At 36.3% G+C, this 14,641-nt stretch overlaps 1 protein-coding gene across 1 annotated transcript in view; it reads right to left on the bottom strand.

Annotated features, from left to right (window-relative positions):
• Positions 1-14,641, bottom strand: part of LOC134679408 (diacylglycerol kinase eta) — a 113,346-nt gene that overhangs the window by 56,636 nt on the left and 42,069 nt on the right. The window contains exons 4-7 of the mRNA XM_063538303.1: positions 7,961-8,106; positions 7,488-7,686; positions 3,491-3,582; positions 2,167-2,372 (exon numbers count right to left, since the gene is read on the bottom strand). Of these exons, the coding sequence (XP_063394373.1) occupies positions 2,167-2,372; positions 3,491-3,582; positions 7,488-7,686; positions 7,961-8,106 (643 nt within the window). The remainder of the gene's footprint in view (positions 1-2,166; positions 2,373-3,490; positions 3,583-7,487; positions 7,687-7,960; positions 8,107-14,641) is intronic.

Here is a 14,641-nt window from a genome sequence, read left to right as displayed (position 1 = left end):
TATGTTAACGCAGAATCGGGCACAAGCATTCTGCACGTGCTGTATTAGATTTTTGGTTTGGGCGAACAAACAACCACCGATGACTGTATCAGCATAGTTGAGTATTGAGAGGATTAAAGATTCACATAAATAAATTCAAACATGGGTACTTTAATATTTACGAGTACGGTACAATATTTTGAGAAATATTATATCATCTTTCGATTCTCTGTTTTGGCTTGCGAGTTTTCTTCAAATTTAGGATTGTTTTTGAATACGGATTCTTTAGTAAAATCACCATTTATTGAATAATATTATACGTGGTTTGTTTTACTATCCAAATCTCTATCATCTTTTTTGTAATAATTGCGTAGGAAATTGGTACAATTTTCTGCTTTAAATTTTGCCTAAAAGTACCTACTCCGTATGTGTCATGATAAAACCGTCTACGCGCATCAATCTATTTGTACTACTTATGCAACAATAACCTTTTAATATTCTTTCAGTAGGTAGCTCTCTAGGTTATTACTATTAGCAACATTTGATGATTAACCAATGAACAAAACCAATTGCGTTAATACTGAAAATGTATGTCCACTTTGATTTAGGGTTTCTTATCCACTTTTATGAATTACTCCATGCTTATTTATATCATTCCTTTTGCCAGTTACCTAGTAGTATAGGTTTTACCTTATGCCAAGAAACACAGTCAACTTCAAATTACTCAACGTCAATATTATGATTATTGCTATAGTTACCTAACTTATTCATATTCAGCCTAGTTAGAAACGTCATTATCATGCTATATCACAAAAAAAATACAGTATGTTTGTTAGATTTAAGCTGATTGATTTGATACAATGCTTTTGGTGTCATACGATATGATAGCTCTTTGCTAACTTCACTTGATGGTAACTTCTTATCATTTACAAATAAGTTTTAATAATTCTGAAATACACCTTTTTGTTGAAGCAGCGACGTCTTGATGAGTTTCTATGAGGGGCGGACGTAGAAGCTGCATAATTTTCCGCCTTTTCAGACTCGGCTAAGGCATTGAGATTTAGTGGTATATTAGGAGTAATAAATTGAGAGTTAATTCCAGCATCTTAATTTTCAAGAGAAATCACCACGTTGACCGCTTCGTCTAAGCTTAAATTTAAATGAACTCGATTTGTGTTCATCGTAAAATTACATTCTTGGGAATAAAGTTTCAAATTCAAAGCTTGGACATACTCCTTGACGGTTTCGTGCAACCGTTGTTTACGCGTAGCTATCAGTAACAGCCGTAACAGGTCTCTGGCGAGGATTTCATTTTTCGGCTTTATAGGTAGTACATATATATTTTCTTAAAGTACTAATGGCTTCGTCGAGTTCGTCGTACGTTTTGCTTCCACGTATATAAATAGGTACTTAAGAAAATATTGCAGGAGAGAGATCTACCTGGAGCTTCAGTTTGATAGTCCGTTGTGTCAAGGGCGCATTCTTAAGATTTTTGGATTTAAATTTTTGAAGGTAAAGCCCATTTTAAATCAGATGAGGAGGCGACGCGGCCCTTGGTGGTTCGTCAAATCCCTCTTGGTGGATATAACGCGAAATAGTTTTGTTTATGTTCGACATATTTTATTTTAGCGTAGATACAGTTAAGTATATCTGAATAAATTGATGCAAATTGGATAAAAACATTCAAAAACTTGGCTTTATTCAGCTAAAATACAGAGTAGTACTCGTAGTTAATGACAGAAATTGACGTCAGTATAATAAATAATCTTTCAAAGGAAACAACAACACAACACCAATCGCGAATATCGCGATCTTGCGACGCGCCGTATCTGATCGCGCGCAATCCATGTTGCGCGCGATTTTACAACGAAGTTTAAAGACATGTTTATATTTTTATAGTTATTATTTAATATATACATTAATCAATTAAATGTTTTGTAAGGTAATTTTGAGTATTTAGTTATTAAGTCTATCTGGCTATATGGGTATATCAACATGGGGCCTGAATAGGGATTCAGGGATTCATGTTCTTACAATTTAATATACGAGTAACACCTGTATGTACGTAGGTATTGCAGTAAATATAATATGAAATGAAAAGTTGTGGATAGATTTGTGTCGGTCAACATGTTGATTTACCCTTATGCCTACTACCTCATCACTTGTCGTGAATAATGCTTGGCTTACCTGATCGAGAATTCACAAAGACAATAAGAGGCGACGCGTTAGTAGGCCTATCCGGGACCCAGGCATCGTCTGGGCCAATAGAATGTAGCCGGGTCGGCGGCACGACGGAGGCTCGGGCGGCACCCAGAGAGCACGCGGCGCGCCAGCTAGGCTTACATGCTGCGTGGACGCTTTTGCGGCACCATACACATCTGAAGTCTTGCAACCTGCCACAAAATACAGAATAGTAGCGTACCTTAACAGAGGAGTTCAAACTTACGTGCGGATTCATATATTAAATAATATCAATGCTCAACTAGACCAACCTATTTCGTTTGTGGATTTGAATTACCAACTCTCACCGAAGAAAACTCGCTTACAAAGAAAAAAATGGTAGGTATGTTACGTTTGGTATTTATTTGAAATTCTAAGAAGCAGCACCCAGGCAAAAAAGTGTGGAATCAAACTTTATTTATATGAGCTATGAGCAATGACTCCCTGCTCTCTTTTCACGTAATCCGGTCTTCTAGACCGCGGGCAAGGAGCAATTATCGTCAATTCGTCAGTCATCGCCTCCCGCTTGATACTTTGTCAGATGATAGTTTAGATGCTAACATGAATTAAAAAAATAGTCATCCGGTTGTATCGCCGTGGAAAGACCGCCAGTTGATCACATGAACATGTGCGTTTTTTTTTCAGTCGTCGTCTCCCGATTGATACTTTGCCAAATTGCCAGACCATGATAGTTTAGATGTTATTATAAAATATTAAAAAAACCGTCAGCCGGTTGTATAGCGGTGGAAAGACCGTCATGTTATTTGTATAAACATGTAAATTTATGCACATTTGTTTGCGAAAAGCACTATAGGTACACCTGGGCGTGAAAAGGGATTTACTACGCTGGCCTCTTACCCTATCTGTTTAAGTACCTACTACTTGGCCGGCGATCCATTATTTCCCGGCCTCTGTCGTAAGGTACCTACTGTTATTGACATAATTGACATAATGAATTGCTATTGAGAAGTCAAAGAATATTAATTATCTATCTGATGCTAATTATCATCTGTACCTTTTCCAAAAGTCGTCGTTGTAATATCCACTAATAATTGTTAAGAAAAATACTGTCTTGCCCTAGATATGTTGTCAGCTGCGCACGTAAGTCTTTCCAATAGGTACTACAGAAGCGTTCTCAGTAAAAGGCCATAGACGTCATTCAATTAAATTACCACATTTCTAACTAAGATACCTTTAGTTAAAATCGATTAAACAGTGGGTCTTTTACGAGGTCACAAACAAGCTATAAACCTAATTCCTTTTAACTTGGGCAGATGTTTGATTTACTCACCTAAGCACGGAACCACAGGTCTTATCACATATGTCACACTTAGCGGCTACCGGTAGATTGCCTTCTAGCCATTGATGCGGCATGATTATATTCTGAAACAACCAAAAACAAACACCATAAGTAAATAAATCAAACAATCAACTTGTAATGAGCGAAAATTGTTCCGTTTAAGCAAAAGAATTAGTACATTAGACATAGACATGGGCATAGAAAAACTTTATTTAACATCACATTCATGGTACATTTGAACATACAATCTTAAAAACTATTTAAACAAATTTAATTTAAATTAACATATAAACAACACAACGTGATGGTAAAAAGGGGCTCGACTCAGCATGATGTTGCAGTAAAATAAACTGTAACGCTGGTTTTCAGTCGGACCCTAATAAAATAATAAAGAACCTAAAGTAAATAAGGAAATAGTGGTGGAGGTATATTATTGCAGCACTTAGTTGCTGTGTAATTGTGTATTTAAAACTACCTCGAAAAGCGGTGGTGCAGTGATGCGAGGGTACTAATTTGCTGCTGAGCGATCTAAGGCCATATTTCATTGAAGTGTTTGAGCGCCAGGTAAACTTTTTAAAGAGATACTCCGGGTTTGCAAACTTTACTACACCGAACAATAAGAAAGAAAGATGGAGTTCTCTTCTGTAAGCCATTTTGAGAATGCCAGATGAGATGAATTTAAATAAGGAGTGACATGCACTCGCGGGGGAATTCTAAAACAATAACGCGCACATGCATTTTGGACTCTTTGTATGATCCGGTCTGTCCGTGCTAATAATCGTGGACCATATAGCTAGCACATCCGCGTTATCAAATCTTGAGAGTATAAGCGTATCACAAAGTTTGATTCGAGGGTCTTCGCTAAGAAAATCACTGATTCTATAGAGGACTTTTAGTCTATAAAACGAGTTTCTGGCAATATCTGCTATGTGACTTTCAAACCGAAGAGTCTCGTCCATTATAAGACCTAAATTACGCGACTCGAAAACACGATCTGTTTGTTCGCCTGAAATCAAAATTATTGGTTTATGGCTATTTGTATTAATTGGTGTTTGGAACCGAAAAACATAACTTTTGATTTGCCGGGATTTAGAATTAAAGAATTTGAGGAGGACCAAGTTGTTATATTGTTGAAGTCTTCATTTATTTTGGCAACTGCTACAGAAAATCAGTAGGATTACATGGGATGTAGATTTGGATATCATCAGCGTATAAGTGGAAGTTACTAATGTTTTATTACATCACGGACATCAGCTGTATATAAAATAAATAATAGCGGGCCTAGGATCGATCCTTGCGGCACTCCTCTAGATAATATAGATGGGTTAGACTTCAAAATCATACCGCTACTATTTTGAAGTTTGACAATTTGTATTCGATCAGTAAGATAACTCAAAAACCATTATGATACAAGTGCCAAAAGTAGGGAATTCGCAACGAGTGGCGATGAATTAGACACGGAGTTGCGAATTACCTTTTCGCACGTGTTACGTGTGATGTAAAGCGTTTTATTATATTTTGATTTATATACAACAAATACAAATACGAATTCTTTATTTCTGAAATAGAAAAATAACAGTGTTACAGTTATGCTGACTCCCACACTAGGCATAATCTGTCCCGTGGGAGAAATAATACGGCTTACAGTACAACAATGGGTTTTTGAAAAAAGAGAGACAGTTATTTAGTTTACAATAAATATTATATATATAGTAGATATTATAAAGGCGAAAGTGTGTCTGTCTGTTACCCTTTTAAGCTTAAAACGCTGAACCGATTTAGTTGAAATTTGGTATAGAGATAGTATGAGTCCCGGGGAAGGACATAGGATAGTTTTTATGTCAGAAGTGATCCCTAAAGAGAGTCAAATAGGGGATGGAATTGAGAGAGTTAATAAATACCTGATAATTTGATGTAAGCAATTAAAATGCTCAAATTGAATGATTGCTATTATCTATTACTTTATCCAGGTGCTATACTTACTCTAGCTGCTGTCACTAATTCCACGCAGACGAAGTCGCGGGCAAAAGCTAGTATAGGTACCTATATATAAATAAGATCAGTTGCTTAAAGTAATATATGTATAAAAATGAATACGTTGTAAAACGCCGCCTGGTAGAACAAAAAATTAATACAAACGTCTATCGTTGAATATTGTGTACTGGGGAGGTACAAACGCTAACAATAGAAACAAGGGGTCGCCTGCCGCCCCGGCGCTCCCTTTGTGGAAAGGACATTATCAGATACCCTTTTAGAAGCTAACTGTTGTGTTCAGTGGGTATACCTTGAACAGGCCAACATTGACGTCTTTAATCATTAATGAAGATACCAATCCAATGTCATACCTACCCACCCAAATATGATAGACGCAATTAATTGTTAAAAAAAATACAATTACTCAAGCATATTAGATACTAGCTTTTGCTCGCGACTTCGTCTGCGTGGAATTAGTGATAGCACCTAAAGGTGGGTTAGTGCCTGGATAATGCTAATGGCAATCATTCAATTCGCGCATTGCTTACTTCAGTTATTAAGCAATTCATTAACTCTCTCAATTCTATCCCCCTTTGCACTCTCTTAAGGGATGATTTCCGAATACAAACTATCCTATGTCCTTCCCCGGAACTCAAACTATCTCTATACCAAATTTCAACTAAATCGGTTCAGAGCCTTAAGCGTGAAGAGGTAACAGATAGACAGGCAAACACACTTTCGCCTTTATTATATTAGTATGGATTAGTATTTTATTTGTATTTATTTTAACAAATTATAAGTCATACTTTATAAAAATATTCATCACGATAAGGAATTGGGTACCTAATGATTAGTGTCCGGAGTAGCGGTGGCAAATTTCACACAGAGGGTAATGGAGTCGTTTTTACAATATTTTTTTTAGACTGAATATTTAAATTATTCATTTACATAAAGTACTTAGAGTTAGACTGTAAAAAGTCTGCAGCGATTTTGATAGCCCACGCAGTGCAAGTGTCATTTTAAACGTCAAACTTCTATGAAATTATGACGTATCAATAACACATTGCGTGGGCTACTGGGCTATCAAATCCGCTGCAGACTATACTATGACTATGACTATTTTGGTGCGACTATAGTATGGTACTCGTAAAGTGAAAGTAATAAGTACTTAAAAATTTATTTTTATAAAACGATTTCAGGAACACCTACATGTTATGTCGCAAATGTTTTGGGTTCTTATTCAATTTATTATCGTTATTCGTTTAATCATAAAAATACTTAGGTGACTCCATTACCTTCTGTGTGAAGTTTACCACCGCTACTCCGGACGCTAGTAATAAAAGTACCAAAAAAACGGGCAAGTGCGAGTCGGACTCGCGCACAAAGGGTTCTGTACCATAATGCAAAAAGGCAAAAGAAAAAACGGTCACCCATCCAAGTACTGACCCCGCTGACGTTGCTTAACTTCGGTCAAAAATCACGTTTGTTGTATGGGAGCCTCACTTAAATCTTTATTTTATTCTGTATTTAGTATTTGCTGTCTAGCTATCACGGTTCGTGAGAATCGTGAGATACAGCCTGGTGACAGACGGGCGGACGGACGGACGGACGGACGGACGGACATCAGAGTCTTAGTAATAGGGTCCCGTTTTACCCTTTGGGTACGGAACCCTAAAAAAGAACATGCCATGCCACAGAAATTATATTTATCGGTTTTTGGTAACGTTACTGGGAAAATAGGAATTTACTGGTAAATTTCCCAAGTGGTAGGTACTTCACTGGTAAGGCGAATAAAGTTGATTGTTGAGTGAGTAGTGTTCGTCCTAGCAATATTTATTGGAGAGCAATGGATTTAGGACGAAAAATTGCTATACCGACCAAGTTGTAAGTGGCGTACTTATATTAACATAAGAAATATAGCGAGTATATGGACTTGCATGATAGACGGTTTTATCCACACTGACCCTACTTAAGTCTACTTGACCAATAGTAAAAGTAAGTGCAAAAACCTTACTCCTTCAGCGTCTTCGACTAAGTGCGGACCGAGAGAAGCGAGCGTGCTCCACTTGCAGGAAGGAGGAGCGCGCGCAGCGCACCGCTTGTGGGCCCGGAACTTGCACAGCTCGCAGGCTAACGCGTGCGCTGTTCCCAGCGCGCCGAATGGTTCACGGCACACGTTGCAAAACGTTGGCCGCGCGTGTGTGGCTGAGTACCTACAAACGGATAAAACATTGTCTTAACTGGGATTCTGGTTCTGATACAGGTACAACTTAAATCACAAAATAATGTTTTTTAAGAAGGTATAGGAATCTCAGCCGTGTGGCTCATGATTTAAATGTCTTTCACGTTTGTATATAACTCTGTCAGAAGTATTTTCTTAGTACCTACATAGTACATACTAATGCCGGACTGAAAAGTTCCAGCTACACGTTTTTGAATAGAGCTACTTTGATAACATGTTAATAGAAAACTGATAACGAAGGTTACCATTGATGATCTCCACATGATAGCCTGGCCATGAGATCGTCGACGTCGCCCCCGGGGTGCAAAGCACCCCGCAGGGCTCCGGCCCACGACTCCATTTCCGCGCGACTGTCAGCGCACAGAACGAGGCACCGACTTGATGTTATTACCTTAAACAATTTAAATTTCAAAAATAATCGGGTGACTAAATATTACAATATTTGGAAAACATCCCTAAAACACAAAGATCCCTGAAATACAATCGAGCTGTGGTCTTAAGTTTTATTTTCTGACGAATAAGGTTGAAATATTTGTGGGGAGACTTACAGGCGTATTCACATTTTAATAATTCGATCTGGATCAGTTATGGATATGATCAGTCAATGTTAAAAGTGTAAAAAAAAAATTCTACTTTGAACAATCTTAGAGGTGCCCACCTCGTAGAATTATTAAAATAATTATTAGGGCTATTGATTTTCCGAGTAAAAATATAATATTATGTACAAAAAACCGGGCAAGTGCGAGTCGGACTCGCGCACGAAGGGTTCCGTACCATAAAGCAAAAAAAAAACGGAAAAAAATGCAAAAAGAAAACGGTCACCCATCCAAGTACTGACCACGCCCGACGTTGCTTAACTTTGGTCAAAAATCACGTTTGCTGTATGGGAGGCCCACTTAAATCTTTATTTTATTCGGTTTTTAGTATTTGTCGTTATCATCATCATCTCCTCCTAGCCGTTTTCGGCTACAGCGACTGCTATGCTACAGCTGAGAGCGTCGCTAGTGCGCTCTCAGGTGACTGACGTAGCCAATCCTTGCAGCAAATGTGCGGCCACATTCGCTGCATGTCAGCACCCCTCCGACGTAATTGTACGTGATGGCCACAGGTGGTCTGGCCTTTAGCTCGTCACGCTTAACGTCGAGCTCTGTGCGTCGCCTGGTTTCAAACTCACGCACCTGCGTCTGCACAATATGCCTCCACTGTGGACGGTCACCAGCTAGTGTCACCCATGTTGATGGCTCTATATGAGCTCTCTTCATATGCCGCTTCAACACATCTTTGAACCGCAGAAACTGTCCGCCTTGCTTTCGCTTACCAGTTTGCAGTTCGCTGTAGAAGATGCGTTTCGCGACTCGATCTTGGGACATGCGTTGTTGTTATAGCGGCAACAGAAATACATTATCTGTGAAAATTTCAACTGTCTAGCTATCACGGTTCGTGAGATACAGCCTGGTGACAGACAGACGGACAGACGGACGGACGGACGGACAGTGAAGTCTTAGTAATAGGGTCCCTAGATAATACCTAGCTAGATCGATTTTTCGCCCTCGAAAAGCCCCATATAGCAAATTTCAAACAAGAATTGCTCGTTTAAAGGTATTAGACATAAATAAATAAACAAAAATTGCTCGTTTAAAGGTATTACATAGATTTATATTCCATGGATGTTTGTTATTTCTACATTATCTCATGGAAATTAAATTCGTTTGGTTTTTGTGTTTTATTGCGATATTTTAAGTCTAACAATCATTTATAAAACCTTTAAAACATGGGTGAAAAAGTGATGAAGAAGGATTACATGTTGTCAAATTGTTTATTTCCTTCTAAATATGTTCTGACTGCTGAGGTCACGAAATCAAAGTTATTCACAACTCGTGCGCTTTTGAGTCCCTTACTACGCTCAAGAGTCTAAATTCGATTCTATAATAGAATCATTCGCATGCACGGGACTCAATAAGCACTCGAAGTAATATCAAACTTTGTTGTCTGATTGTTCAATTAACTATTTACAAATTGGTTCAGAAAGGACGAGGTTCAGAGGTATCTATTTATTTATTTAAACTTTATTGCACATAAAATTATAAGTACAAATGGCGAATGGAAAAGGTATCATATATACTTACAAAAAAACCGGACAAGTGCGAAGCGGACTCGCCCACTGAGGGTTCCGTACTTTTTAGTACCTATTTGTTGTTATAACGGCAACAGAAATACCTCCATCATCTGTGAAAATTTCAACTGTCTAGCTATCACGGTTCGTGAGAGACAACTGTTCGTGTGTCAGCCTGGTGACAGACGGACGGACGGACGGACGGACGCACGGACAGCGCAGTCTTAGTAATAGGGTCCCGTTTTACCCTTTGGGTACGGAACCCTAAAAATACGATCGAATTGATTTGATAACCTCCTTCTTTATTTGAAGTCGGTTACAAACAAGAAGAAGACAATTTACGCTTTATCTACTCATAACTCTCATAAGTCTAACAACCTAATAGGTACCTTATCTAATAATAACCAGTGGTTTTGCGGTTTCTTATTTGTCAAAATGGTATAAAACGCACCTTTTACAAGACCGTCGTATTACACATACACAGCATTTGTTTAACATCACATTAGAAATAAACGTTGACGTTGAAGGTGGAAAACTACCTAAATGAAAGTATGTTTTCTGTGGAGAACATTTTAGTAAAAAGAGCTAAGAAAAGTAAAATAAGAGCTTGAGGCGAGAACTTAATTGCCGCCGGTTTCTTGACAACAAGTGTCAAGTGCTGCAGCCCGCAGGTAAATATGTACCTACTGCTGCTATAAATAAACTCGTAAACATTCAGACTATTTACTTATTCCATGGCTATAGACTGTAGGTACAGTAGGTACTCGTATAACATAAAATCTTGCCATGCATGATCTGACTTTTTTATACTTTGGTGTATTTCTGTGAAACCAAAATGAAGCATCTCACCTGAAGTTGATTGCAAAAATGTTACCTATAAATAATATATTGTGAAAAGACAATTGTACCTACTACTACCTAAAGTAGTAAGGATTATAATTTGGATTATCCGAAGGATATTTTTGGCTTTTATTCGATTCGTGTGTTACTGTTTATGATTTCTTGACAACAAACAAAATGTGCTCAACATTGACACTGGTCTTTGTATTCTAGATGCAAAACGTTAAAAAAAGTAAAAGCAACAGTTAATGGGTTTCCATACAACATTTCGACTACTGACTATGCACGGTAATATTTATTTTATTTGAGTTTGGCGATGAAATAAAATCTTGCCTTACTATTACTACCGTACTATTATTATTATGTGTTGTACTATTTTTGCTACGATAAGGTGACCTCCACATCCATTCTACTTAGGATACATTGAATAACGTAATTTACAAACCCGTTAAACCCTCGCTTGAACCAAATTACGTTACACCTCACTAAGAGCCCTAAAAGGTTTTATTTATGTCTTGTGCAAGCTTTCGGGGTCAGAATCGTTCGTGGATTTACGATGTAAATATATTAAAACAGGTGCGTTACGGGCATTTATTAACATTATTCTATTCGGTTAGGGTACAAACTAAACAAACCGTCCTTTTCATCATAATATAGCCATATAATTGTGTTTTCACCACATCAGCTCGCAAAGACTCTCTTTATCCTTCAAAAACTGTCGAAGTGGTTGCATTTTATCCAAAGTTATTGGAAGCAAATTTTGAGTTCTTGCCTCCTGTTAGCTGATAGAATTGACTTCTAAGCTATAATCTTGAATGTTTTTGATATTTAGTATAGTCTGTTCGAGATCCTGAAAACGGTGAAAAATAGAGATAAAGCTCCTAAAAATACGTGTGATACCTCATTAGATTCGTCAAGGTATAAGCAAAAAAAGGGAGAAAAAAGTAAATATTTATTATTTCCCCAATATCTCAAAAAGTATTTATATTTAAGAAATAAAAAATCATACTATTAAAGAGGACGATATTTACAACAAAACATTCCATACTTGCAGAACTGTATCTCCATTATTTATACTTTTTATTCACCGCTGAACACAGGTCTCCACGCTCCATTTTCGGGAAACTCGTGTGACGTGAAAAAGCGATTACGTAACATTAAATATAATTTTAAAGGTATTCAATATTCATTGAAAATTTTAAATAAATATGGTGTATAAAAAACGTAGCAACAAATGTACTTCTTGTAGAAATTTATCTTAAAATTATTTTTTCAACAAGTTAGGCAATTGTTAATTAACAAAATATTCTCAAACTTCCTGCTTTATTGAAAATGATTTTTTTTTTATAAATAAGTATCCTAAAATTTCGTCACTTCGTAGGGCCCTTCTCATATAAATGTTTAATACGATCAAATTATAAAAGTTTTAAGAGTCCTTCAACGTGCACACTAGCGCCATAGCTGAATAATCGTAATTATTTAAATTTAAGGAAAGATATTGAAAAAAGGAGGCCGCTACGTACTGTATTGTGTATTTAAGCACCTTTTGAATACATCAAACCAGTTTTTATGTTGCTGGTTTCGTCGATCTAGGAACTCAAAACAAAAACGGCCGTTTTAACTTTGGACGCATAGATTGACGAATCCAGCAACATAAAAACTAGTTTGATGAATTCAAAAGGTACTTAAATACACAATACAGTACGTAGCGCCCCCTTTTTTCAATATCTTTCGTTAAATTTAAATAATTACGATTATTTAGCTGTGGCGCTAGTGTGCACGTTGAAGGATTCTTAATAACAATAATACTTTGCTTAAAATAAGTTTTAGAATAACATAGAAAATTGTCAAACATCGAAAAATCTAGGTAAAATTGCAAAACTTAAAACAACAACTTAACCAACCTATTTTTTTTTTATAACGTAATCTTATTAAGCATGTATATGAGAAGAGCTCTAGAAGGCGACACATTTTTACGATAGTTATTTACCTATAATTTTTTTGTCGTTTTCAATAAAGAAACTTCGAGAAAATTTTACTAATTAACAATTGCCTTACTTGTAGAAAAAATAATTTTAAGATACATTTCTACAAGTATAGCTGGGTCAAGCAGGTCTTGTCAGTAGATAAAGGCGGCAAATTTGAAAAATGTAGGCGCGAAAGGATATCGTCCCATAGAAAAAATGAATTTCACGCCTTTTTTAGGGTTCCGTACCTCAAAAGGAAAAAACGGAACCCTTATAGGATCACTCGTGCGTCTGTCTGTCTGGCCGTCTGTCACTGCCTATTTTCTCGGAAACTACTGGACCAATTAAGTTGAAATTTGGTACACATATGTAAATTAGTGACCCAAAGATGGACATATTTTTTATATCATTTTAAAATACATAGGTTCCAAGTTATTTAAGAAAATAGCCAAAAAATGACCATTCCCCCCTTTATCTCCGAAACTACTGGGTCTAAAATTAAAAAAAAATACTCAAAATAGTTCTTTTCCTATAAATGACAGGAAAACCTATTAGAAATGTGCAGTCAAGCGTGAGTCGGACTTATGTACGGAACCCTAGAAACGCGAGTCTTACTCGCACTTGGCCGGTTTTTTACTGACAAGATTTGCTTGACCAGCTTTAGTACATTTGTTGACATGTTATAAATACACCATATTTTTTTTAAATTTTTCAGTGAATATCTAATACCTTTAAAAATATATTTAATGTTACGTAACCGCTTTTTCATGCTGCGCTCGTTTCCTGAAAATGAGGCGCGGAGGGCTGTGTTCAGCGTTGAATAAAAAGTATAAATAATGGAGATACAGTTCTGCAAGTATGGAATATTTTATTGGAAATATCCTCCTCTTTACTATAGTCTGGCTAGCCAAAAATTGTTGACAGATATTTCGTTGTTGTATCACCAATTGTCTATGATTTAAAAAAAAAGCTAAAAGTCAGTTGTCAATTTATGTCATTCATTCAAATTGTTTTCAGTTTATAAGGGATATACCTATTTTAAATAATATTAATAATGTCTATACTGAGTGAGGTTCGCAAACTATTATTTAAGCTCGTAAATAATTACGACAATGTGCGAACTCGACGTGTAGCGGTATAATGAAAAACTGCAATGTTTACAACTCCTTAACAAATGTTAAACAAATTAGGAGGTTGGCGCTCTATAAATATTTTGATACTTAGGATTTAGCATATTTGACTTATGTATTTTTTTTGGTGATGGATTAATATTACAGTATTTTTCGCATTGTTACAATGGTATATGGTGAGAAAGTATTAATATATGTGTTTATCGTTGACTGTAGTGGTAGAAATTATGCGAGCTTATTTTGAGTGCACGTCAACGTATATTAAATATACTTAATTAAATTTTTAACTTATATCCTTAGGTACCTTGCGTGTGCATAGAAAAAAAAATATTTTCTAGTATCAAAACTATAATTCCTACTACACGAAGTGTGACCAGCCCAAGATTTTTTGAATTGCCCGCCAAACATTTAAGTAAAATTTCAGTAGCCAGACTCTAATATGAATTTTCGTTTCTTAAATATGAATACTTTTTGAGATATTGGATATAAAAAATATGTACTTTTTTCTCCCTTTTTTGCTTATAACTAACTTTTGATATTTCTTGTGTGCTAATATTACGCTTCGAATACATTTTTCTAGACACATGTATTTTTAGGAGCTTTATCTCTATTTTTCACCGTTTTCAGGATCTCGAACAGACTAAGTATTTTCCTCGCGTTGTGTGGTGATAAATTTAGTACTCCATATTTCACTTAGTAGCAAAGTTTGTTTAACCCTCGTGCCTTGAAACCCTACACGAAGAGTAAAACAACACCCCCTTTTGATACAACCACTTTTATTTTACATGGTTTTAATTTTATGAGGTTCCAGGTTCGATTCCCGGTTATGTATGAGAGTTTAAAAAAAGTTTGAATGTCATTCATTCATTATTATTA

Source organism: Cydia fagiglandana, chromosome Z (assembly GCF_963556715.1).
Source record: "Cydia fagiglandana chromosome Z, ilCydFagi1.1, whole genome shotgun sequence".
NCBI classification, from domain to species: domain Eukaryota; kingdom Metazoa; phylum Arthropoda; class Insecta; order Lepidoptera; family Tortricidae; genus Cydia; species Cydia fagiglandana.
The sequence above is the reverse complement of the archived record's forward strand: the minus strand, read 5'-3'. Positions and strand labels throughout refer to the sequence as shown.